This window comes from Aythya ferina (genome assembly GCF_964211825.1).
Source record: "Aythya ferina genome assembly, chromosome: 5".
Lineage (NCBI taxonomy): Eukaryota > Metazoa > Chordata > Aves > Anseriformes > Anatidae > Aythya > Aythya ferina.
In genome coordinates, this window is record NC_140301.1 from 27,058,559 (window position 1) to 27,084,391 (window position 25,833).

A 25,833-nucleotide genomic window follows, 5' to 3' on the forward strand; every position below is an offset into this window, starting at 1 on the left:
TTTTTTTCTTGTGCATTTCTTTACATAATTCACATATTCCCTTATAACATAAGATGCAAATATAGATAAAGATACAAATTTTTACCTAATGTTGGATATGTTCCGGAGAATATTACAGCATGTTAGGGCTTTAGTGTTTCAGTACAGACCCCACTGTACATCATCCACTGTTCTCTGTTAGGTTTCTCAGATCATTTGGTCTCACCAATGACTACATTTTCCATCATATATCATGCATCCAGCCATACTCTTTGCTAGAGTTTCAACAATGAGTTCCATCTCCAGCCAAAAAATAAGCTCTGAGGAGCAAATGCTTTGCTTACTGAAATCATGGAATATATATATATAAAACCCAAAGCAGAATATAAAACACATGAAAACTGATCATTCTGTCACTTGATCATCAGGCCAGAAAGGTTCACTATACCCATACACCTCATCTTTCTGGTCTGATTAGAATAACACTTCATTATAGAATCATAGAATCATAGAATATCCTGAGTTGGAAGGGACACTTAAGGATCATCAAGTCCAACTCTTGACACCGCACAGGTCTACCCAAAAGTTCAGACCATGTGACTAAGTGCACAGTCCAATCTCTTCTTAAATTCAGACAGGCTCGGTGCAGTGACCACTTCCCTGGGGAGCCTGTTCCAGTGTGCAACCACCCTCTCTGTGAAGAACCCCCTGAGATTTTCTTAGCATCACTTCCTATACAAACACTCAGAAAAGAGGAGACAATAACAAAGAGCACAAGTCAGAGCAACTCTGCCATTCAGGATCAGAGTCCAGGCTGCTCCTAACTACTTGCTGTTCCTGCCCTCACTGGTAACTCTCTACACACCTAAAAGTACACCCTCACAAGCAGCGCAGTTAGTAACCTTCCAGTAAGCTAAGCTATACAGTTTCAAAGGGCCCCAGCCAGACACTGGGCAGAGAATGTAGAAACAGAAGCCTGCTAAAGGCCCAGTGGAATTCTGGACCTTTGATTACAGTTAATTCTGCTTTAAAAATATGATAAACTTTAAAAAGCCACAGGCCCATTGTTAATGTCAAATCCTTAATCTAAAGCATTTCCCTTTGCAAAGATTTTTGCATAAGCTATAAAGCATTTCCAAGCACAAAAAGTTCATGCGTGAGGTTTTGTTTGTTTGTTTTGTTTTTAAAACAAAACCTTCTCCTAACTAGCCCTACTCTCAAAGAGGCCTCTTCAATTCTCTCACCTTCCAGGAACCACACCGAGCCTTCAGACCTTAGCCCTGTCTCATTTAGCCACCTGCATAAGTTTTAAACTTTGCTAATGCAGTTCAGCAGAGGCCTCTTCATCCCTTCCAGCGCCAACAGCAGTTTTCTCCTACTGGATTTTTGTGAAGATCTAATACAACCAGTTACATTCTTTTTCCTGCCAGCTTTTAACTTAAATGAGTGAAAGAAGCCTGGTGGGATCTGTGAAATAGATCTATTATTTGTATTAATTGTACAGAGGTACAATTTTATCAACCTCCTTGAATCTTTTCCATCTTTTACTTGATTTGCTGTCTGTACTTCATAACAGTCCCCAGGTTTGTGCTGTGGCCCTCACTGAAGAGACAGGCAGTCCGAGTTATGGGTAGCTGACCTGACTCGCCCCACAGAAGGCCAGGCATGTGAATGGTGAGGCTCAGTATAGACTCTCCATCCCTTGCACTGCCACCAAACGATCCCATGGATGTTCCCTTCTCTTCTTCTGGACTACTCAAGTTCAATATTTTGCTTCCTACGTGACTCTATGGTTATTCTTCATGTAGCAACCTCTGTGGTCTTTTTGATGATAGAGAAGTTTATGTTTTAATAATTGCCTATGCAGAATTACACAAGCTGGGAAGGCAAAGAATTAAGTACAAAACTAACATTCCAAAACAGGGTAAGCTTCCCACTGTAGAAATAACAATGGTAATTAAAGAGGAGTTCTGCAATTATAAAGATGGTTTAACTATGAAAAGGAAATAAATGAAAATACTCTTGGTGTCACTAACATCCTTGCATGAAGAAAAATCTGCAAGCTAATTTTCTTAAAACATCATTTACAGGGAGAAAGTAATAAGCCAACAGGCTCTAAAAGCAGATGAATTACCATAAATGAGTTAGCATTCCCTCCATAAATGTATCAATGCACGCATTATAAATACTGTCAGAATTTCCCTTTTGTGGTTGCAAGTGGCATGCCAATTAAAAACCCCATAACCTTTATATACATACTTTCTGCATTTCAGTTGTAGGTATTTGGTTATATGGTCCCCTCTAACCTATTAATACACTCAATATCTTGTTTATATATGAAGAAGTTCAGGACACAGAGTGTCTTTTTTGCATGAAGAAAACTTCTCATGTTTCTTTCCCGTCAGAATAAGATGTGGCTAGCAATCCATTCCCCTTAATAAGGATGTCATTAAGGAAGAGAAAGACTGTTTTGATTGACAATACAGTATGTATGCAAAACATGCAGATAGTGATGTAGTCAATGGCAGCTAGCTCTTCAGGGTCAGGACTCAAAATTGTGGTCAGGACTGACACAGCAACTTCTCACTAATATCACATTCTAACTGTTCTAACTTATTAAAGTGAATCCTCTTTCACATCCTCATGGCCATACGTGTTTGGGTGCAAAGAGACATGTGGAAATCCCCATCTCCAGTTTAAGTTCAGATATTTAGTTAGTTGCTTCCAAAATCCAGAGACCCAACTGCTCAGAGAATTAGAGAATTTCTCCACAAACATGCCTTTCCTTAATATATCATGGGCAATGGGGTTGGATTTCTGTGGTTTTTTTTTCCCCCCAACCTACATGGGCTACCTGACCTCAAATAACATCTTCCAACAGATTAAAAAGGAAAGCACAAAGGCAAATGCCTACTTTTTCATGTCAATCACACATTCCATTGCCTTTTTAGTTTCTGTCTTCCAAAAGCTCTGATTAAACATGACTTCCTACTTGTTCCTAGACTGGTTATTTTGCATGGAGTATTGCTGGCTCAGAATAAACATCTTGTCAAATACAAAGCAACACAGATTAATTTATTCAGCTGTACAGGGGTTGTTTCTAGTATATGATGAACTGAAAAGCTACAAGCTGATTCATTAACCCCACAAACTAAATGTCTTCCTGATTTTAATCTTTCTTTTTTTTTTTTTTTTTTTTTTTTTGTCTATTTTTAACTAAAAGCAGAAAATCTCTTTTTATCTCTCCCTGGGGTTATATACTTTTAAAAATGCAATATATATGTGAATTGGAGGCTGTACTTTAGTCCTGGTTTCTGACTATTGTTCACATCTGAAATATGTTCTAGCAGTCCTGGTTTTGTTGCAGCTGTATGGTAAATAGTATTCTCTTTAGCATGGGGAAAAAAAAATGAAAAAAAATAAAAAAAAAAAATGTTGTTCAGAGCCACAAAGCTAGCATTTGGTTTGTTAGCATTCTTAGCTCATGGGGTATGTTCATAGGCCACAAGAGGCAAATACGTATATTGGAATTCAAACAGTGCATACAGATGTTTCTCAATAAGTAAAGTCAGTGATGAGAGAGAAAAGCAGAAAGTTAGAATTAAAAATGTCCAAAACAGATAGGCACATTGGGTCAAGAGTGTTGTGTTTTTAAATCTTTCCTGCCTAAGAACGTGAGCAAGAATGCCAGATGTGCACACATGCATGCAAAAATGGGCAATCTATAGGAGTATCTCTGCATCAATAAGTCAGCTCTAAAGTATGTTTCGCATCTTTCTGCACAGGGAAGATAAATTGTAGTTGGTATCCCCAAATCATGACATTTATTGTTTATGAAAAATGCTGGGCTGCAAGCATGAGGCACTACAATGTTTCACCTAGACAAGACTAGGGGACAAGACTGAAAAAAAAAAAAAAAAAAAAAAAAAAGAAAAAAAAAAAATGCAACATCTGCCTAAATGGACAATGCAGATAGTCTTGTGCTAACTCCACTGATACACTGAGCCAGGTAGACATGCTCCAGCTGTGGTATAGAGACAGTGCCCATTAGCACTGTGCCTGAGTTCATAAGCGTAGCTGCAAGGCTGTATATTTTACTTTCCCAAGACAGGATAGTATGCACTTGCAGATACAGACACTCAAATTACATTCCAGTTTCTGCCTCAGCTTGATGTTTTCAGATAGGTTCCTTTGGTCAACATTATCTGAACAGCCTTCAAGTTTGGACACCTGCACCACTGCAGAAAATCAGGCTTACTCTTAGGAAGCAAATCACTTAGATTTGGCTGATTTGGCAAAGGCTGTTTGGTGGGAACACAAAATTTGCACTGGCTGGTTTTGAAACAGTTACTGCCAAAACTACATACCTCTAATTTTCATCCCTGCAACTGAATACTATAACCCTTTACAAGTATTTAAAGAACATTCTTGGATACTTTTGTTGTAAATGTGGTAATACTGATATAATAATTTCCAAAAAGATTATAAACTTTCCTGGCTTGCTCTGCACAGGTGTATCAGATTCTCAGCCTTCATGTACTTTGGTAAAGTTGGCTAAAACCATGCTCAGATACAAAGAGCTCTACCCTACAAACAGTCTTGTATGCAAAATAACTAAGGTGAAATTCATCACAATGAAGGCCAAATTCTGTACTCGGGAACAAGAAATCAAATACAAAGCAACAATAACTGGCAAGACAACAAAAACATTGTCAGGACTTGAGGTCTATGTTAAACCGTAGATAGAACACAGATTAATCATATGACACTGTTGCAAAACTAAAATTAAAAGAAAGAAAAAACAGACGATGCCAGCGTACACCACCAGGACTATTTTATATTAAAGAGAGTAATTATTTCTCTAAGGCTTCAGCTGGAACACTGCATATAGTTCTGGTTACTTTGCTTTTCAAAATGCTAAAGAAAAGCTGGATAAAGTCCAAAGAGAAGAAGAAGAAAAGGTTCAGAAAATATGACCTATGAAGAAATTGGATTTGTTTAGTCTAGCAGACTGAAGGGAGACATGATAGCAGGCTTTCATGTATGAAAGATTGCTTGTAAGGGGACAGTAACCAATCTCTATGTCCACTGAAGGAAGGACAAGAAGAAAGCAGTTCAGTTTGCAATAAAACTGCGTTATGGAAGGGCCCCTACGTATAGAGAGGTGTAAACAACTGCATGGGGAGGCTAGAGCATCTTACTGATCAAAAGGGTTACAAAAAGAGGTTGGGCGATTATGCCCTTGGGATAGTATGCTAGACTTGAGCATGGTTAACTGCCATCTTGCGTATCTCCCCATCCACCCTTGCCTAGCTCTCTGAGCTCTGAGGTGCCAGTCAACAACCCCAGCTCCTTCTCATATCGACAGCCTCGACTATCCACTCTACATCCTTCCTTCCCTGCTTACCTCACTTACATATTGTCTAGGTCTAAGGAAGCAAACACTGGGGCTGGTTAAATAAAAGCAAGGATGGAGCAGCTGATTGGCCATATAGCAGCTGAGTGGTTCATAAAATAACCTGACCAACACCTTTACCTGTGTAATTTGGGTTGCCTTTATTTACTCAGCTGCCAATTTTCATGTGACTTGTAAGGACTTCCATTGTTCAAGATTTCTGCTCCTCTGTCAATTTTTTGTTTTACTGTTTGAAAACAGATTTAAAGTTATTAGGTAAGCAGGGTGATGGAGTGTGGTCTGCTGCAGAGACATAGCCGGACATGCAGTGTGATCACGTATGCCTCATTTCCTTAGGAAATTAGGCAAAAAATTCTACTCCTACTAACTCCACTTCATTCAAAACAAGGATAAAATAATTTGGATGTCTCCATTTGCAGGTCCTAGCAACTACTGCTACTGCTGTGTTCATTAGATTGAGGTGCTTGTTAACAAGGGCAGGCTATAAAACAATACGCTAGGCTGTGAATTTAAGTTCCCAATGTCCCACCATCATTTCCTAGGGGACTTTCTTGATATTGAGTGAAAGTACCCCTAGGAAGAGCTGTTGTAGAGCGCTTTAGCTTTTTTTTTTTTTTTTTTTTTTTTTTGACCAAGTTTTTAGGCTTCGAAAGGGCCATACAAATTTTTCCTTGGTAGAGATTAAATGGTTTCTCTAATGTTACTGGGATTTGCCAGATGGTCCTATTTCAGATATTCTAAGTAGCTGTGTTTAAGTGAATGTAGACGTGGCTGGAAAGTGGGAAAGCTGAGTTTTGTTTTTTCAGGGGAGAGAGGAAGGTATGTGTTACACATCACACTTGTTTATCTCCTGAATGACTCTGTCCAGAACAGTTTGATCTACTCCACATGCTGTACAATTAGGCAACACTGCAATATCAAACACAGTGCAAATGCAACTTTCTGAAATTTCCTCCCATTCCCAATAGTAATTATGTGAAACCATTTGGCAGACAACTTTTAATTGCTATATGCATTATGTTATATGTGATTTGAATTTAGGAGACGTGAGTCACAGCAGGCTGCACTTCTGAACAGAGCAGCATAAGAACCTGACCCTGAAGAATTTTATTTATGCCTTATTCATGTGAGCAAGGGCTAATGATGTATGAGTAAAGCTTTGCGGGACTCAACACTGCTGTTATGACCTCTGGAATAAAGAAAAAGGCCAGACGTGATCAGAAACTGGAAGAAACATGCCCATAATTTCTAAGCACTTTCCATCTCATATATGCACATTACGCAGCTTACAGTTCCATTAAGTAGCAGCATGCATGGCTGTTTTGGCTGGGGCGTGTCAAGGATTCCTAGTCATAAACTTCACAGATCATTTTATATGCTCAAAATAATGTCTTGGCAAGACTTCTTACTTCCCTGCCCCCAAGGCATTGTTTGTAATAAAAGCTTGCAAATAACTATAGCAAGCAATTTTGTTTTCCAGTCTCCCTCCTCAACATGAAAAAGAACCTCTTCCACTCTGCATTCTTCCTAAAGTGTCTGCCCTTACTCCGTACGTGCATGCTGTGTAGCAGCTGCTCTGTCAGACTCCTGCAGATCTTTGTGCAGACTAAGGGAACGGCTAAAAGTCATTACTTTTTATTTTGTGACTCAACAGTGAAGATCAGCATTCCCCTTAGGTTGTTAATCTAGACCAAGTCCATAACACAGGTAAACTGTGACAAAGGCTGCTCTATCAGTTCTCATGCAAGTGGAAAAAGCAGACAGCTGCACTTGTGATAACGTACAGGAGACTTAGGAAATTACAACCCTGGCTTTTTATTTCTCTATTTCAGTCCCTTCCAGCCACTGCATTTTAAGCAACAGCCCTTTAAGAAATTCCCGGGCACACTACCTCCTAGCACAAAATTACCCTTCCTTCTCAGGAGCACATTGCTGTTTATTCATCACTCCTGTTAGTTATTTTAAATGCATATCTTTCAAGTTGTGTAATGACAGCACAGTCCTTTTTTAATATACGTTATTCCCTTTCCCTGTCACATGACCACCAGCAGGACCCAGCTATGCATTGCAGCTATGCATTGCCCCTTTCTCTGACGCTGGCAAGAAATTATGCAATATTAAGTCACGGCATTATTAAGAGTGCTGTATTGGGCCCATGACTAATTGATTGCTTTTACCTAATTAAAAGAAGAAAAGAACAGAGAAAGACACAGCATTTTGTTCCAATGTGGTTACGTATTGTGGTAAAATATATATGTTCTATCTTGTGTATAACCAAGTCCTGCCCGATTGTGTAATATGAGGTTAACGCTGGAGATGCTCTGATTGATATGTGAACAATAACTTAAGTCTTTTCTTTCCTGTGTCTGAGATTATCTGGAAATGAATATAAGCTCTGTAGATGCTTGTTTACAACACACAAAGACTTACCGGGTCACAGACCGGTAACATGCGAACGTGCAGCTTTCATTCACTTTATGGGATCAAAGGTCCCAGGACATAAATGTACAAACATATGTACAAATGCTTACCTCCACTGAGCAAAACATTTGAAAGTGCATGTCCACAAGTATGCCCTGAATTCTAATGAAAACCCTGGAAATTCAACCGTGTGCTTGAATTTCAATACATGCTCTAATGATTCACTGACTAGAAATACCTTGCTGAGGCAGAGACTACGTGCCTATATCTAAGGTTACCTTTGATCCACTGCTGACAAAGGAAGTACATGAAGAAGCCTTTTGATAGGAAATACTGCTTTTTGTCCCCTTTATTCCTTCATAGACAAAGGAAGCCCACTTGAACTGTGAAGCACAGTAAATGTTTTGGGTTTCAGGAATAGGGTAAGGGAGTGGGTTTTGCTTCATACTTCAAATTCTATTTCTTAAAAAGAAATGCCCTTTTCTTCTAAGGAAAAAGGCCGAAACATGACTGACAGGCTTTACTTTTTCTCTGGAATTACAGTAGTACAAAACCGTATGCTACTCCTGTATGAAAATCCTGTCTCTACAGTTAATTTGTTTAAAGCACATTCTTCTCATCAAACTGGACAACATTTGCCAACTCCCAAATCTGACTAACAGTAGACAAATGTGCTATGCACCCATTATAATTCAGAAGAAACTCAGCTGCAAATCTCTCTTCTTATTAAGGGGTTAAGACTCAGTTCAATAAACTAGCTATCCATTAATCAGACATCTCAGTTTCCCACACATGCTTTGATATGGGAACAGCCCTGCATTCGATGCAAGAACTTCAAAGCTAAAAATATCCAGCTTGATTTTTATATGCAGGAAGTTTACAGCTGTGATTTGCATAGGGAATACGCCCGCAAAGAAAGAACACTGATAAGCGGGGTACCCTTGTCAAACACATATGCACCAAGACACTTTGGAAAAAGAAACACTTTTTCACTGCAGTTCTCACGGAGTGCCTCTTTCGCAGACACGAGATAGATTTGCTGGACAATGATGAGCTGAATTCCATGCCGTCAGGGAAGGGTTATGCCCTGCATTCACATATGCACTCCTCCAACAGGTATCTGTTTCCCTGGGACCTAACTGTTACCATCCTTACTGATAGTACAAGGAACAGCAATGGAGAATACGCCACAGAAAGACATAAATGGCGAGATCTTCCTCATCCGACTTCAGCAACTGAAACTAAACTACTTACCTGTTTCTGTAGGAAACACAGAGCACCTCTAGGAGGAGATTAACGTCACCCGAAAATGAGATCTTCTAAAGACTGTTTAACAGAGGTAGGACCTAATCAGCAAACAAAAGTCTACCATTCAGATGGGATGTACGAATTCCACTGAAAGCAAACCAAAATAATTTTGTGCAGCATGAAAACTTTTTAGACCTTTGCTAACTTGTAAAATGATGACAATAAAACTGGCAATAATAAACAACCCAATTCTATGTCTTCAATGCTATTCCATGAAGTTCACATTTTATGTATTTACGTTTATGTTCTTATTCCTTATATCTTTATTAAAAGGCATACTGTATATTTTTAAAGCTTTCCTTCTATGTGACTAAAACATACCAGATAAACTTGTGTAATTTAGTTTAATACCATGCAATTCAAAAGCATCTTTGTCATGTACTTAGTCTGCCCTATTATCCCTAAATTGCAGTTTCAGGATAGGTTATTAAGATTTAATTTTCTATTTATGGAACTATCAATGCACAAAAAAAATATATTTTTTTTTCCTGTGTGCTAGGCATTAACAGTATATAGAGATTCTAGACAGAAGGTCCTACCTAGCAAAAGGTTCATTTATTATAGCAACCACAGTTCTTTGTGGCTTACCTTAGAATTAAACTACACTTGAAACCACACCGACTGATTATTTTTAACAAATTTGCATACTAAAATCAGAGCAGATTGGCTATTTGCATTCTTGTACCTTACTATTGTGCATGTAGATGTGAAACACTGTGTGGTATAATGTGGCAGCATGCTCAATTTGCTTATCAGCTGTTCTGCTGGGAAAGAGGCTAATGACCGCATGAAGAGAGCAAAGCAATCTCAGCTAGTATAAAATGTGAGCTGTTGCAGAGCTCAGACAAGCTGAAGATCCAGTTCTAAATTTCCTCAGTTTTCGCTTCCAACATCTGCACTTTAGAAACCATATCCATACAAATACTTGGATCCCGACCCTCTTGCTGAAAATTAATCTGTTTGTTCAAGTTGATAAAGAGCTTATGAAATAACTGACATTTTCCACTGAAAGGCTTTTATGGAGTAAGCAAAATTATTCTGTGTACAATAACTGCAATAGTTCAAATTAATTCTGCATATATCACCAGTGAAATGAATGGCACTGCAATAGAAAATAATCTTTCAAATCCTTAGGGTATGATCAACATATTAGCCAAGGCTAAGTCCACGACTACAATGGAGTGAGACCACATTTACACTTACAGAAGTGAAACCATTATCAACGTTGTCCTAAATACTTACTGTATATCCACTGTTTATTTCCAACTCCATTTTTTTGCAGTCTCAAATGAAGCAATATTAACTAGCTTGGCAGTTGTAACCATATTCTGCAATTAATATTCAACAGAAGTGAAAAAGGACCCTGAACTCCGAGAAAGGGAAAGTATGTGATTCCAGGATTCACCACAAGAGTGATCAATGGATTCACCACATAAAACATCCAGGGGATGCCATCCTGGGATCTGGCTACTGGTTTTAACAGCTCATGTTCTTGAACATATCCAAATGACAGCAGGTAAATTCCACTAGAAGTGTTTCAGCAAGCCACTCATCCCCTGCCCACTAGGAATTCCAACATCAGCAGTAAGAGTGTGAATCGGTGTTAGCTCACAGAGGTCAACAGAGCTAGGCTTGCACACTGTGACAAGACCTTGAACCTAGAGGTGGAGACACGGTAAAATTATGGGTCAGATTATTACCTCTGTCATTGTGGTGAATTTCTGGTGTAATCAGGTAGTTCAAGGTTGAATTGATTTTCTAAAGACATTCTTTAAAATGTAAAGATGGGTCCAAAATACAAAATTTTCATCTCGATTTGAGTATTTTTTCCAAACTGTGAGGAAGTTTGAGTTGTTCTACATGGACTCCAACAGGTTTTTAGGTAGCTCTGAGCAGCTCATTTCAGAATGACCACTGACTGAGGTTACATGGATCTCACACCACCCTCCAAGCAGGAATCTTCTGATGAGACTACAGGTTCATCCATACACTTTTGGGTGAAATAATAAAGAAATTTTGGATGTTAGTTTTCATTTTGAGGGGGATGGTTCCTGGTTGCCTGCCCCAGTTTCCTCGCTTAATGTAAAAACACTTTTGAGGTTCTCTTACAGCCTTTCAGATCTACCCTCAGCTTGACTTAGAGCCACATGAAGAAAAGCTTGACTGTAACACTGCTAAAGATGTGCACTCACATGGGCAGCAACATGACTTCTGTGAGACAATCCCCCGCAGAAAGTCACTGGTGTGTGCATAGGGCTTGGCGGACTGAACGCTGAGAATTACAGCTGCCTGCCAATGTAGCCTGTCCAGGTAGGATCACTCAGTGCCTCTTTCTTGCTGGTTTTTGTTTCCCATCAGGGCTCTCTTCACTACCAGCACCCAACTCTCCCTTGCTCCCAGCTCTTTATCTTGTGGCACTGGAGGCTTTTCTTCTACGAATCATTACACAACGAAAAGCCCTGCTTCTGAGGACATGCTCTGTCCTTTAAGTTCGAGGGGCAGACTGGTTTCGGCCGTGCCCTACCACACAGTCCTGCAGCTGTCACTCCCTGAGCCAGTTTCCGAGGGCACTTCCCGGGACATCCCGCACGGCGCCGCCGCCTGGCGCAGCAGCCGGGCTCAGGCACCGCTCGGGGCTGCCAGGGGCACCCCGGTTCTCCCCCACGAGGCCGCGAGCAGACCCCATCCCGCGACCTGCCCGGGGGGCGCCCCGGGGACACGTCCGTCACCACGGGGGCAGCGCAGCGCAGCGCAGCGCAGCGGGACGTGCCGCCCCCGGAGCCCAGCCGAGCCCGGCCGGGCCGAGCCGCCGCTCGCGGGGCGCCCCCAAGCGGCGCGGCCGGGAGCCCGCCCTGAGGCGCGGGGCGGCCGCGCGCTGCCCCCGCCGGTCCCAGCCCCAGCCCCGTCCCCGCCGCCCCGCCCCGCCCCGTGCCCGCGCCCGCGCCGCGCGTGCCCCCGCCGCCGTTGCTCCGTCCCTGGCCGCTGCGCGCCCGGCGCACGCCTCCCGCTTCCTGCCCCGGCGGCGCTGATTGGCCCGCCGCGCGCCCAGGAATGCGGGCGGCCCTTTAAAGGCGCGCGCGGCGCACGGCGCCCGCACTGCTCCCGGCAGCGGCACCCGCACGGCGCGCACGGCTCCCGGCACGCGCCTCGCCTCGCATCGCCTCGCCTCGCATCTCCCCGGAGCGCTCGGTGCGAGCCCAGCCGCAGGGAAAGAAAGGAAAAGAGAGGAGAGAAGACAAGACAAGAGCAGAGCGCAGCGCTGCACCCCCGCAGGTAAGCGCTGAGGCGGCTCCCGCCGTGCCCGCGGCACCTGCCCCGCGGCCGTCGGGGAGCGCCCGGTGACCGCTCCCTTTGCCGTCCCCCGCAGGCAGAGCTTCGCCATGGGGCCGGCGGCGCTCCTCGTCCTCGTTCTCCTCCTCCTGCGCGGCGGCTCGGAGGCCCGACGCACGGCAGGTAAGGTGCCGGCGGGGAGGGATCCCCCGGGGGGACCCGCTGGGGCCGCCCCGCTCCCAGCCCCTGCCCCGGCGCTGTCCCCGTGCCGCCGGGCTCTGTCCGTGCGCTAACGGGGGGCGCCGCACCGAGCGGGTCGCGCTCCGCTCCGCTAGCGGGGCGTTGAGCAGCCCCGGCGGGGGCACGGTCGCGCCGTGTCTTACCCGTGCCTCACGGTGCTTGCTCTCGTCTCTCCGCAGAGTCCAGGGGTGATGATAACAGCGTCTTCGATCTCTTTGAGCTCATTGGCTTTATTCGCAAGGGAGCTGGGCGCCGGGCGCCCGGGGTGCACCTGGTGAAGGGACCAGAGTCCTCCAGCCCCGCTTACCGTATTGAAGATGCCAGTCGCATCCCTGCTGTCCCTGACGCCAAGTTCCAAGACTTGTTAGATGCCATCCATGCCGAGAAGGGCTTCATCCTTCTGGCCACTCTCCGGCAAGCCAAGAAAAGCAGAGGCACGCTGTTGGCTGTGGAACAGAAGGATGGCTCTGGTCATGTCTTCAGCCTAGTTTCAAACGGCAAGGCAGGCACCCTGGACCTGAGCCTCTCCGGTGATGGCAAGCAGCAGTTGGTGTCTGTAGAGGATGCCTTGCTGGCTACGGGACACTGGAAGAACATCACCCTGTTTGTGCAGGAAGACAGGGCTCAGCTTTATGTAGGGTGTGAGAAAATGGAAAATGCTGAACTGGACATTCCCATCCAAAACATCTTCACAAGGGACCTGGCCAGCAGTGCCAGACTCCGTATCGCCAAAGGGGGAGTCAATGACAACTTCCAGGTAAGGCGTTGACTTGTGTTTTTGCCTAGTTATCTTCTTTCACCTGCCTTGAAGGTACATTAGCTAATCAACCAGCTTAACAGCTGGGGAGATATAGGTAATAGGGAAGAACAGTTCTGCTTCTGTATGTCTCATCTGTACCGCCTCTAGATGTACTAAGCTTTAGCAATGGAATTTGAAGGGTGAAGCATTAGATCTGCGGAGCTAGAACTCTCTGTAGCAGTAAGTAGAACCTGAAGCTTCTGAACAGGTAGTTGTAACTTGAGTGCTCAAGTTACAAAAGATTCAGGGATTCATGCTTTATTTCTTCCTGCTTGAAAAGTTGCCAGGTCTTTGTGGTCAGGGCTGAGAATGTTAGGAAGCAGGGCTTGTTATCGTTCAGGAGAATAAGGTCATTTGTTTCACCTTGCCATCTGTCTTGTGAAACTACTCTTACTGAACTTAAGTGACCTTAAATGTCTACAAGCTCTTGCTGTGCAACTTGCACTCCTTTCCTTTGCAGTTGCTGCAAGTAGCTGTAATTCTTCCTCTGTCCACAGGGACTGCTGCAGAATGTGCGGTTTGTCTTTGGAACAACTCTGGAAACTATCCTGAGGAACAAAGGCTGCTCCAGCTGTAAGTCTGCAATCTCCTAAATCCAATGACCTATTAAATATAAAATTCCTCAGTGCATTAGAAAGACAAGTTAAAACAGAACTCAGAAGTATGCTGACATGCAAATCCACATTGCATAAGGAATAAGATTATTTTTTTTTGGAGACACCCTAATGAATCTGGTGGCAGCTGTTTAACAGGTGCTACACTGGAATGATAAATGCACATTATTAAAAAACATGTGATGTACATAAACTTTATTTCCTTTGTCTCTTAGCCACTAGTGCAATCATTACTTTGGACAACCCCATGAATGGTTCCAGCCCAGCTATCCGCACTAATTACATTGGCCATAAAACAAAGGACATCCAAGCTGTCTGTGGCTTTTCCTGTGATGAACTAACCAATATGTTTGTGGAACTGCAAGGGTTACGGTCCATGGTTACAACACTTCAAGACAGAGTTCGCAAAGTGGTGAGTACTGGTTAAAATCACAGTACCTTTCGTTAACTGTCACTTAATGAATTGTAACTTGTCCTTTGAGCTCAGATAAACAGTAATAGCATTCTAGCTATACCTTCTGTGGAAAGGGGTGTCTTCTGTATTAACTTCTAATTATCTTCCCTGCTTCTTTCCCCTGACCCCCTTAAGACTGAAGAAAATGAGCTGATTGCCAAAGTGGTCCAGATTACTCCTGGAGTATGCATTCATAATGGGATCTTGCACAAAAATAAGGAAGAGTGGACTATTGACAGCTGTACTGAATGTACTTGCCAGGTAAGATTCCTTGCATTCATAAACTCTCTACATACAGAATCATGACTTGAAGTTTATGAGAATTCTAAATAACATTTTCTTTGAAAGAGCAAATCCTACACAGAACTGGATGTACTATCATACCAGAACCGTTCAGCTTGTATTTTATCCTGCTAGATTGCTGGTATAAATGTAGCTTTCATGTAGTGTTACTGCAGTAGTACTTTGAAGAATTATATAAAATATCACCGTTAGAGATTTTAATGCACGTTTAATACCATAATTTGGGGTGTCTCTGCTCTTTACATAATCCATGCGTAAACTTAAAAGCTAGCAGCAATAGACAGAACATACTTAGTGTACTACTAGCTTTCCTCCCTGAAATACTTTGAATCCATATTCTGTCATCATAGAATCATAGAACAGCTCATGTTGGAAGAGACCTTAACCATCCAATTCCAACCCCTGCCATAGACAGGAATGCCACCCACTAGACCAGGTTGCCCAGGGTCTAATCCAACCTGGCCTTGAACACCCCTTGGGATGGGGCATGCACAACTTCTCTGGACAGTGTGTTCCAGTGCCTCACCATCCTCTGAAGAATTTCCTCTTAATATCTTAAAAGAATTTTGGAGTTATCAGTCAAGCAAAGAGCAGGTTAACTTTCCTGATGCTGTTTAGAAACTAAAGGCTGAGTATTTGTAGATGTGCAATCCAGGATGTCTCACAAAGTTCTGCATCTGCTTCTGTCTCTTGGCTTTATATTCAGCGAATGTTACTGTGACTTCTGCCTTTGCCAGTCTCCTTCCTACCAACCCTCTCATTCAATGTTGGCTGCAGTTACCTTTAATACAGTCATCTGCATGGGGAAACAGAGGGATTAAAATGGCAATCATGAGGGCCTTCTTCTGACCAAGCTGCTACCTTCAAGAAGTAAAACTACAGGCTATGCTTTAGCTCTCATTCAGGCTGGAGGTGGGCGGCTTTTATCCGGCCTGCTTGGCTTAAAGATCAAAGACCTTAAAGTATAAGTTATGGATTTCATAGTGCCTCAGCCAAGTCCACTAAACTCATTTTATCTTCACCATATAATCAGCTTAAAGCCATATTAACAGAGGAGAAAGCTGGCTTCTTGGTTCTTTCCTTTGAAGTCTGACCTTATGCTTGGGATATCATGTGGTAATCCTCTTGCTAGTTTCTGGTAGTTATTCTTGATCAATGTCTGCAAAACCAAATACTTCTCCTCTGGACTGAAATAGTTAAATGCTATGGATGGAGGGTGAGAATGGGATGAAGTTTGATTAAGATATAATTCATGAGTAGTCCCAGGTATCATCTCTAGATACAAGAGTTTCTGTTTTGAGTTTAAGTTGAGCTGCAGAAAAGACTTTATCACTTGATATTTTCAGCTTGAAGTTCAGACTCCAAAGTTATGTTTATATTTGCTTATTGTGATTCTCAATTCTTTACAGAACTCTGCCACTATATGCCGCAAAGTGTCTTGCCCTCTCATGCCTTGTTCCAATGCCACTGTGCCTGACGGGGAATGCTGCCCCCGATGCTGGCGTAAGTACTTAATACCTTCGCATTTGTGAATCGCACGTGTCCTATTAAAATTACTATATCTCCAACAGGTTTTAGATATTCCTGTCCTTTACGTAGAGAAAGGAGGGATCTGGGGATACATTTAACTACTCTTAATCATGATCTAATGGAGCTCTGAAATCCAAAGAATATAGAATATCAAAACCAGGCAGGCAGAACATGCTTTCGAGGTGTATTAGACAGCTCCAGTGCCTTGTATTCACTACTGAATACCTTTTAGTAGTGGAAGCTATTCCACATCTCAGCAAGTTAAAATATTCCAAGTAACGCTGTCTTTCCATATCTGTAAAGTAGCTATGAGCCAAGCATAATCATAATGTTTAAATGCATTTCTAGACGGCTTCTAAATACAGTTCCTCATTAATAAATAAGGAACTGTAATGATTGTTTTCCTTAAATGAAGCTTGTATGCTGTATGCAATTGGCCTCTGCTGCTATGGCTAGATTTCTTTTCTCCCTTGCAAACAAAACAGCTAATTGAACTTTTCCTTAGTGAAAAACTTTGCAAAACTGACTGAACTAGTATTGGCCTATGTACCTTACATAAGTATTTCAGATGACTTTTCTGAACTCACTAAGTGATGCATGTAAGCACTAAATCATTCATCTTGTACAGGAGAGGAAGATGCATGTAGATTTTGAGGGCAGTTGTGTATTTGTAAGAGAACAATGGGGGGACTATAGGAGACATACTTGGAGTCTTATTCAGGGCTGTAACAGAGCTGTGCCCCTTTACAGCTAGCGACTATGCAGATGATGGATGGTCTCCTTGGTCTGAATGGACTTCATGTTCGGTGACCTGTGGCAATGGGATTCAGCAGAGAGGGCGTTCCTGTGACAGTCTCAATAACCGCTGTGAAGGGTCTTCTGTACAGACTCGGACTTGCCACCTTCAGGAGTGTGATAAGAGATGTAAGTACTTAATCTGCTTAATCTGGTAATAAAATACAGGCTGCTTTTAGTGGCTTAGTACTAACAGCAAACATCATCCTGTTGCTCTATCACTGGAATGGAGCATTGGCTTCTAGCTTTAAGGACTAATATTAATCAAGTAAAGTGGAGCAGATAGCTGATACAGTAAATAAACATGTTTGGGCATGGCTTCCCAGATGAAAAATTAATGCCAGTTTTGGTGTGCAATTCCCCTAGCAATAAAATAGCTTTATCTGTGATAGTATTAAGGTTCTCCAATAAAGAGTTATTGGCACAATTCTGGTACTAGCTGTGTTTTAAGTGCTATGCAGTTAATCTCTTAAAACTCTTCTTTGAAAAGTCTAATAGACATCTTGTTTGTAGTTAAACAGGATGGTGGCTGGAGCCACTGGTCACCATGGTCGTCATGTTCTGTCACTTGTGGCACGGGCATGATCACTAGAATTCGTCTCTGCAACTCTCCAGTACCACAGCTGAATGGCAAACCTTGTGAGGGTGAGGCAAGAGAAACCAAGTCCTGCCAGAAAGATCCTTGCCCAAGTAAGTGTACAGTTGCTAATTACTATTTGTTAGCTTAAACAGTGAACTTCTGAAGTAGAAAATTGCTATATAATGTATTTTTAGCAGTCTTTTCTCTTTAAAATTAGATGTGGGCTAAGGAAAACCTTACAGGTTAGATTTGGACAAAGCTAAATTGTTCTCTTTGGTAGTTGTGGTCTGACTATTCCATGGAGCCTATTAATTAGGGCTGCTTCTGTGAGCTATGTCTCAAGTGCTCTCACTACGGAAGTCTAGTCCCTAGTTTGTACCTGGTAGCTTCCACTTAATTTAAAGCTATGTTTCAACTTCTATTTCCCTTCAGTTAACGGCAACTGGGGACCATGGTCTCCATGGGATGCTTGCACAGTGACATGTGGAGGAGGACTTCAAAAACGCAGCCGTCTCTGCAATAATCCTGAGCCTCAGTATGGTGGGAAGACCTGCGTAGGTGAGGCTAAAGGAACTCAGGTCTGCAACAAACAGGACTGTCCAATTGGTGAGTATCCCTTTCCCTTAAATATCTAAAGGCTGTAGTCAATCTTGACAGTAATGTTTAAAAAGTATGCCAAAGCTTGTAAAACTCAAGTGCTAGAATTTTAAACTGGCATATTGGCAAGACAGTGTTATAGTAGCATAAGTGTCTATAATCTTAACTTTCACTTGTTTCTCAGATGGGTGTCTGTCTAATCCCTGCTTTGCTGGAACTACGTGTACCAGCTCACCTGATGGTTCCTGGAAGTGTGGTGCCTGTCCTGCTGGCTACCACGGTGATGGTATCCACTGTGAAGATATTGATGAGGTAGGAAGATAAGAGTATTTTTAAACTTAAAAGGGAACGGAAGAAAATAAGAACTACCAATGCATTAAAAACACTAACTGTTTTCCTGTCTTGCTCTTGCATTAAAGTGCAAAGAGGTTCCTGATGCCTGCTTCCACTTCAATGGAGTGCACAGGTGTGAGAATACTGAACCTGGGTACAACTGTCTACCTTGTCCACCACGTTTCACTGGGACACAGCCATTTGGTCGTAGTGTTGAGGATGCAATGGCTAACAAACAGGTATTTTCAACTCTTCTGGTTTACAAAAGCTCAGGGTTTCTACATAGCAGAAAGCAGCTATGTATTTCAAGGAAGAAGGACTTTGTCCATGTTCTGTGATTCAGAACAAGAGAAGCCTTAAGCAATTGTAGTTGGAGTTCAAAATGTTATTAGCTTTTTTTGAATGTCCTCTCCAGCTACGGAGGGTTCTAATGTTTCATGTAATTTCAGGAGAGCAATTGCATAAGTATGCACTTATGATCCAACAGCATGTATCTTAAAGATCTTTTAGTGTTTGGGTCCATCTGAAAAGATTTTAAGAAGAAAAATAACTAGTGCTAAGACAGTTATTGGAGTTGGAGAAGATTAAAAAGTAATACAAGCTTTTATTTTCTGATTGAGATGCCAATGATCAAAACAGGCATGTCTCCTTTTATGTATTGTCAGAATCTGGGGGAAAAGGAGGGATAAAAAGATTTTCGGTGGATTTAATTTCTGTGTGGTCCTCTAGGTCTGCAAACCAAGGAACCCATGCACAGATGGAACACATGATTGCAACAAGAATGCCAAATGTAACTACCTTGGCCACTTCAGTGACCCAATGTATCGCTGTGAATGTAAACCAGGCTATGCTGGCAATGGCATTATCTGTGGAGAAGACACTGACTTGGATGGATGGCCAAATGAGAATCTTGTCTGTGTTGCTAATGCCACTTACCACTGTAAAAAAGTAAGTTTATCTACGCAGCTATTAAACTACCCTCTTTGTTTAAAAAAAATATATATATATATATATCCCTCTGTCACTGGTATTGTTTAAGGTAACACTAAGGGCCTCCTAACATTCCTGCAGCATGGAGGGGGGGAAAGAAGCCTCGTGATCTAAATGTTTGTTAGAAGTGTCCTGGAAGGAATCTAGTTTAGACTATACCTGTATCAGCTTTGCTTTGACAAATATTTATCTTCAGGAGAAGTACAGGATAATAAGAATCTCAAAAGCAGCCAAGTGTTTCATTAAAAAATTATTTGAGCTATGGCTTTCAAAGACTCACACTTGCTATATGACTACTTAAAATCAAGAGAATTACAGTATGATTAACCTGATTGAGGTATTATGATTTTGCCTAATGACTATATCTTAACAGCTAAAATCCCTATTGTAATTGTGCCAAAAGTAAATACATCTGCATTTTTATCCTTTCTAGGATAACTGTCCTAATCTCCCCAACTCTGGGCAGGAAGACTATGATAAAGATGGGATTGGTGATGCTTGTGACAATGATGATGATGACGATGGTATTCCTGATGACCGGGTAAGCCAATGCAAAAGAATAGCCTTTGAGAATGTAGCTCTCCTCTTCCCCTTCTTAAGGCTGGGGTTTACCTTCTCTCCTTAGTCTTAGGGGAGAGGACCATAGGAAACTGCCACTGACAGCAATCCCAGAAGCCTTTGTATATGCATAACTACACAGACAAACCTTCTGCAGCTAGGCTGAGCTTTGGGAAGTGAACCTCTATTATTCAGCCACTCCCATGCTTATGCAAGCAGTGGGGAGTTCTGAGTTAGAAGCGTTCTAGTTCTGTTCTCCTGCCTTTTGTTTCTCCATTCATATAGCAGTGTAAGCAGAATCTGATTAAAGCTTTAACTTGACACTTTTTTAAAACTTGACTTCTCTCTCTTGCAGGACAACTGTCCATTCATCTACAACCCACAGCAGTATGACTATGACAGGGATGATGTTGGTGACCGTTGTGATAACTGCCCCTACAATCACAACCCTGATCAGATTGACACTGATAACAATGGAGAGGGAGATGCATGTGCAGTGGATATTGATGGAGATGGTAGGTGTCCTCTAAACACCTTCTTCTAATCAGACTGATCAAATGTACCTGATATACTACTGATTTCTTACTAGGAACTCATGTGAACACAAGTTATCATCTCCAGTGGTTTCAGGGTATTAAGACTACTAAAGTAATGCTTACAGCTAATGGAAATTCACTTTGAAATGTATGCATTTTGGCACAGTTAAGTTTTAGCTCTGTTCCTAGAAGGAAGAACAGAAACATGTGGCAGAACTAGTGATGAAGTCAGGTTTCAAAGTGTTCAAATGCTTTCAAAAAGTTATCAGGAAGCATGTAGCTTTGTATAGTCCTTTGTAGCATTTAAACATTTTTAACATGCATTCACAAACTCATCTTAATTTTGCAGGGGTCCTCAATGAAAGGGACAATTGCCAATATGTCTACAATGTAGACCAGAGGGATACAGACTTGGATGGTGTTGGAGATCAGTGTGATAACTGTCCACTGGAACATAATCCTGACCAGGTAGAGGATTTGCATTATATAAGTAGAACATTGGTACAGTATCCTGTGTATTGTAGGATATTTGAACAGCAAAGTACAGCTTAAATTTAATTTCTGACACTTACTAATTTGCCAAATGGTGCCTTTATCAAATACCATTTCTTCACAGTTCAAACAGTATATTTGCCAAAAAGTAATTCTAAAGAGGATCAATTCTAGAGAGGATCCATGGGACTGTTTGTTACATCTACTGCTTTTGTAAACACCTCTTAGGTTTGTCAACTGTAATGATTTTTCACTGTAAGGATTTAAAATACCTGGGATCATTTCATGAAATACAGAAGGGTAGCAACCATCCTTTTCATTAGCTTACTGTATTAGCTTACTGTATATGTAGTCTATGACACATGCAAGTGGCTAATCCTACAGAAATTCTCATAGCTAGTCAAGACCTTCTAAACCTAATAATGGATTGCAAAGCTTGCTTGCTCTGAAGTCTGGTTCCAGTCTTCCTAGGATAGAAGCAATAGCCAAAAGCCTTAAACATGTTTTTAGGGCTTGCAGGACGTATTATATATTAAATGTTAGAACCAGTTAATATTATGACCTGATCATACCAGAGTTAAATGCTGCTTTGCATTTTGCTTAAACATAATTTCTTTAATTTTTTAAGTCCAAAACAGTTAAGTTCAAAGGCTTACCTCTTCCACCAATAAGGTGAAAGCAGCATAGCTTACTTTTCTCTAGGGAAAGTATATGACACTAAGTTCCCCTTTATAAAACTTAAGGGGAATCCAGCCTCTCACAACTTACTGGCTCAAAAACAGTTGAAGACAAATGGATAAGGCTTGTGCTGTCCTGTCCAAGGCTTTATGATTAGTAAAGTACAAGGCTTTAGGATTAATAGCTTCAGGGAAATAACTGGAATGATTGAAAGATTAAAGGTGTTGCAAATCAGTGAAATCTAGTTCAGTATTGTCTGTAGCCTAACAGCAGTATTACTTAAAGGATTTAAACTGAGACTACAAATTTCTTAAAACTTACTTGTCACTCACTTAACTACTTGCACACCTTAAAGATCTTCATCCACTTTTTACCCTATTCTCTACAATTCATTCTCCACAATTCACAGGCAATGTCTCTTAATGCAAAGTCTGAATATGTCTCTTAATACCTTACTGCAACCATCTTATCTCTCAAAGCAGAAATCCTATTTAACTCAAGCTATTAAGGCCCTCATTTCAGTTTGGCTTATAAGATGTTCCTTATTGTTTTCCCATTCTTAGGAAGACACTGATTCTGACCGCATAGGTGACGAGTGCGACAACAACCAGGACATAGATGAAGATGGCCATCAAAATAATCTTGATAACTGTCCCTATGTGCCCAATGCCAATCAAGCTGATCATGACAAGGATGGAAAAGGTGATGCCTGTGACCATGATGATGACAATGATGGTATTCCTGATGACAAAGATAACTGCAGACTGGTTGCCAACCCAGATCAAGCTGATTCTGATGGTAAGACGGCTCCTACCACAGTAACACTTTAAGACTATCTCCCAATAGTTCATATCTTTTTCATGCTGTTTAGGGTGGGACAGATTATCCAAGTAAGATTGTCTGCACTGATATTATAGTGCTCCTTAGGAATAAGGAATAAATGACTTATTGGCTAGTGTATGAAGTATCAGGCTGGAGTGAAAGTAACTTATGGCTTCTGCAGTCTGCCAGCAGTACCTGGTCAGTCTGAGTTTTGCAGTGAAGCTTTCAGCTCCAAGTTGCAAGACTTGAAAAACTATGCTAGCAAACAACAATTGTCTGATTGCTCAGAATCTGTCATGGTAAAATTACTTGCATCCTGCAGGTGATGGACGTGGAGATGCTTGCAAAGATGACTTTGACCAAGACAGTGTGCCAGACATCGATGACATCTGCCCTGAAAATGTGGACATCAGTGAGACTGACTTCCGAAGGTTTCAGATGATTCCCCTGGATCCCAAAGGGACATCCCAAAATGATCCAAACTGGGTTGTGCGTCACCAGGGTAAAGAGCTGGTTCAAACAGTCAACTGTGACCCTGGCCTTGCAGTCGGTAAGGGAAACTCTTACAGGCATTACACTGGGCGGCGTGGGGGGGGAGAGTGGTGAAGACAAAACTGAGAGGTTAATAAGCTTCAGAGTTGCAAAAAATCAGAACCTCAGACTTTTTCTCTTAATGCCCATGTAGGTTTTGATGAATTCAATGCTGTGGACTTCAGTGGCACCTTCTTCATCAATACAGAAAGGGATGATGACTATGCTGGCTTTGTATTTGGCTACCAATCTAGCAGTCGTTTCTATGTTGTCATGTGGAAGCAGATCACACAGTCTTACTGGGACTCCACACCAACCAAAGCTCAGGGCTACTCAGGTCTCTCCATCAAAGTAGTGAATTCTACCACAGGTCCAGGAGAACACCTTCGTAATGCTCTGTGGCATACAGGAAACACTCCTGGCCAGGTAAGAGAGGCACTGATAATTTAATCCTTGTATTGTAAGGCATACTGTTCTTCCAAGAAGCTGAACACTTTCAGGGGGTCTGCAAATGCTGCTCAGAATGGGGTAGATTTTTTTGGCAATATAATAATGTTAATTATGTAATCTTTTGCATGATTATGGATAAAGTTAACAGGATTACATGCTGCAGATAAGCTTTCCAGCAGCGGTGAATCAATTGACTCTGGACTGCTAGCATAGGCTTACTTTGAAATATCTAAATAGAAATTTAAATGCAGGTGATCTCAAAAGACCCCCATTACAGAACCTACTGACTACTTTAAGCCTTTGCTACTCATAGAGACTATAGTCAAGGCACCTTCGTATCAGAACTTCTATCTCAGACCTCTGGCTAACTGAAATCCTATTTTGTAGGTAAGAACTCTGTGGCATGACCCTCGTCACATAGGCTGGAAAGACTTCACTGCATACAGATGGCGCCTTAGCCATAGACCAAAGACTGGCTATATCAGGTAAGCATCACCCTTTAATCTTAAGTAACTGTCACAAGAAAACTGGATGTCTGCAGAAGTAAACCTAACAGAATCTTGTCAATGACTAAACTATTGTCTCTTTGTAGAGTTGTAATGTATGAAGGGAAGAAAATCATGGCAGACTCAGGACCGATTTATGACAAAACTTATGCTGGTGGTCGGCTAGGATTATTTGTCTTCTCTCAAGAAATGGTGTTCTTCTCAGATCTTAAATACGAATGCAGAGGTAAGGAAGACATTGTATTGAAGAGATCCTATACAAATGAACTGATTATCAAGAAAGCTGCTCTCAAGAGAGAATAAATCAAAAAATAAGAGCTAAGGGGGAAGTTCATCCATGATCTTGCATGGCTTGGTTTCAAGTGAGTTTTGCAGATAGAAATGGGAAGAGTTTTTTGATAAAATCTTCACAGTTAAAACTTGAATGCAGAAAATGTATAAAATCTTCAGAATATTTCTATCCTGCTCATTCAAAGTAACAGGAATCCCAGTTTCATACCTGGAACAGGCATCTCTTAAAGATATTGACTAAAATGAATCAACAGCTGATAAAGTGAAAGGTGAAAATGCAAAATACTGACTTTGTCAAGAGTGTATGACATGGGAAAATACTCATTTGCTTAAAAACAAGTGAAGTACAATATGAACAGCCTTCTGCTCTTGCAGTTCAGTGGTAATATGGGCACCTGGAACTAGTCACATGCACTAGTTGCCCTTACACTGTGACTTCAGGAATTATGTAATGGTTACATGGACTAAAGTCAAACTTCAAGAAAGTACCTAAGTGCTTTCAATATTCTTTACCAGTATGTTCTTTACAAATATCTCTAGGATTTGTCTTAGACTTAATCATGTATAACACAGAAATACTTCATGTCTTAATCTTCTCTTTTTCACAGATCCATAATCCTAAGGTTATTGGATTCAGAGACTATTTTAAAATGCTGGTATTGCACCTTCTGAAACGTTTAGCCTTACAAATCCTGGGACCATTATATTACTCCTTCCTCTCTTCTTTCTGCGTAAATGTGGACTCGAAACACATTACCTGCCTCAAGAGAATGCTTTTGAGAGAATGAAAGTGAGAACATACTTGGTATCTGACCTCTGCTGAAATGGAAGGAAACAAATGTGTCTTGCAAATGAGAATTGTCTTCACTGAACAAGCACACTTCTTTCAGTAGGAAAGACATTTGTTTGCTGTTTATCACAGTGCAGTGTCACTGCCTCTCTAACTGGAGGTCCCATGGAGTAGCATTTTAAAAAAAAAAAAAACATCTTTGGATGTGCTGTGGACTACTTAAACTGAAGACCTTTCATTGTGTGGGGGAAAGGGGCTTTAGGTGGGAGGGTAAACTCTCCAAATCTTTATGGGGGGTGGAGTTTTTAATGGGGTCTCTGCTACCTTGGTTTACATCCATGTAACTTGCAGAAATGATTATCCTTGTATATGTTGCATCTTTCAGATGAAAACACAGCCCTCAATCTTGCTTGGGTGGGTTAGATCAGCTGTTCTACACAGGACAAAACATATCTTAAACCTGATTTCTGTGATGGGAAGGAGGATGCAAATTGGCACACTGGATCACATGAGCTTCTGGAAAACTGGGGTTTACAATAAGATTCTGTTT

The 25,833-nt window shown here is 41.6% G+C and overlaps 1 protein-coding gene across 1 annotated transcript; it reads left to right on the forward strand.

The window, feature by feature from the left end:
• Positions 1-12,224: 12,224 nt before the first annotated feature.
• On the forward strand, positions 12,225-25,479 carry THBS1 (thrombospondin 1). The gene is made up of 22 exons (XM_084520019.1): positions 12,225-12,397; positions 12,492-12,577; positions 12,814-13,391; positions 13,931-14,006; positions 14,263-14,459; positions 14,637-14,762; positions 16,214-16,307; positions 17,085-17,258; positions 17,643-17,819; positions 18,142-18,315; positions 18,491-18,618; positions 18,726-18,878; positions 19,369-19,587; positions 20,063-20,170; positions 20,543-20,702; positions 21,073-21,191; positions 22,457-22,691; positions 23,038-23,265; positions 23,401-23,672; positions 24,084-24,181; positions 24,289-24,428; positions 25,102-25,479. The coding sequence occupies exons 2-22, from the start codon at positions 12,505-12,507 to the stop codon at positions 25,107-25,109; spliced, it is 3,537 nt and encodes a 1,178-aa protein (XP_084376145.1). The 5' UTR covers positions 12,225-12,397; positions 12,492-12,504; the 3' UTR covers positions 25,110-25,479.
• The last annotated feature ends 354 nt before the right edge of the window (positions 25,480-25,833 follow it).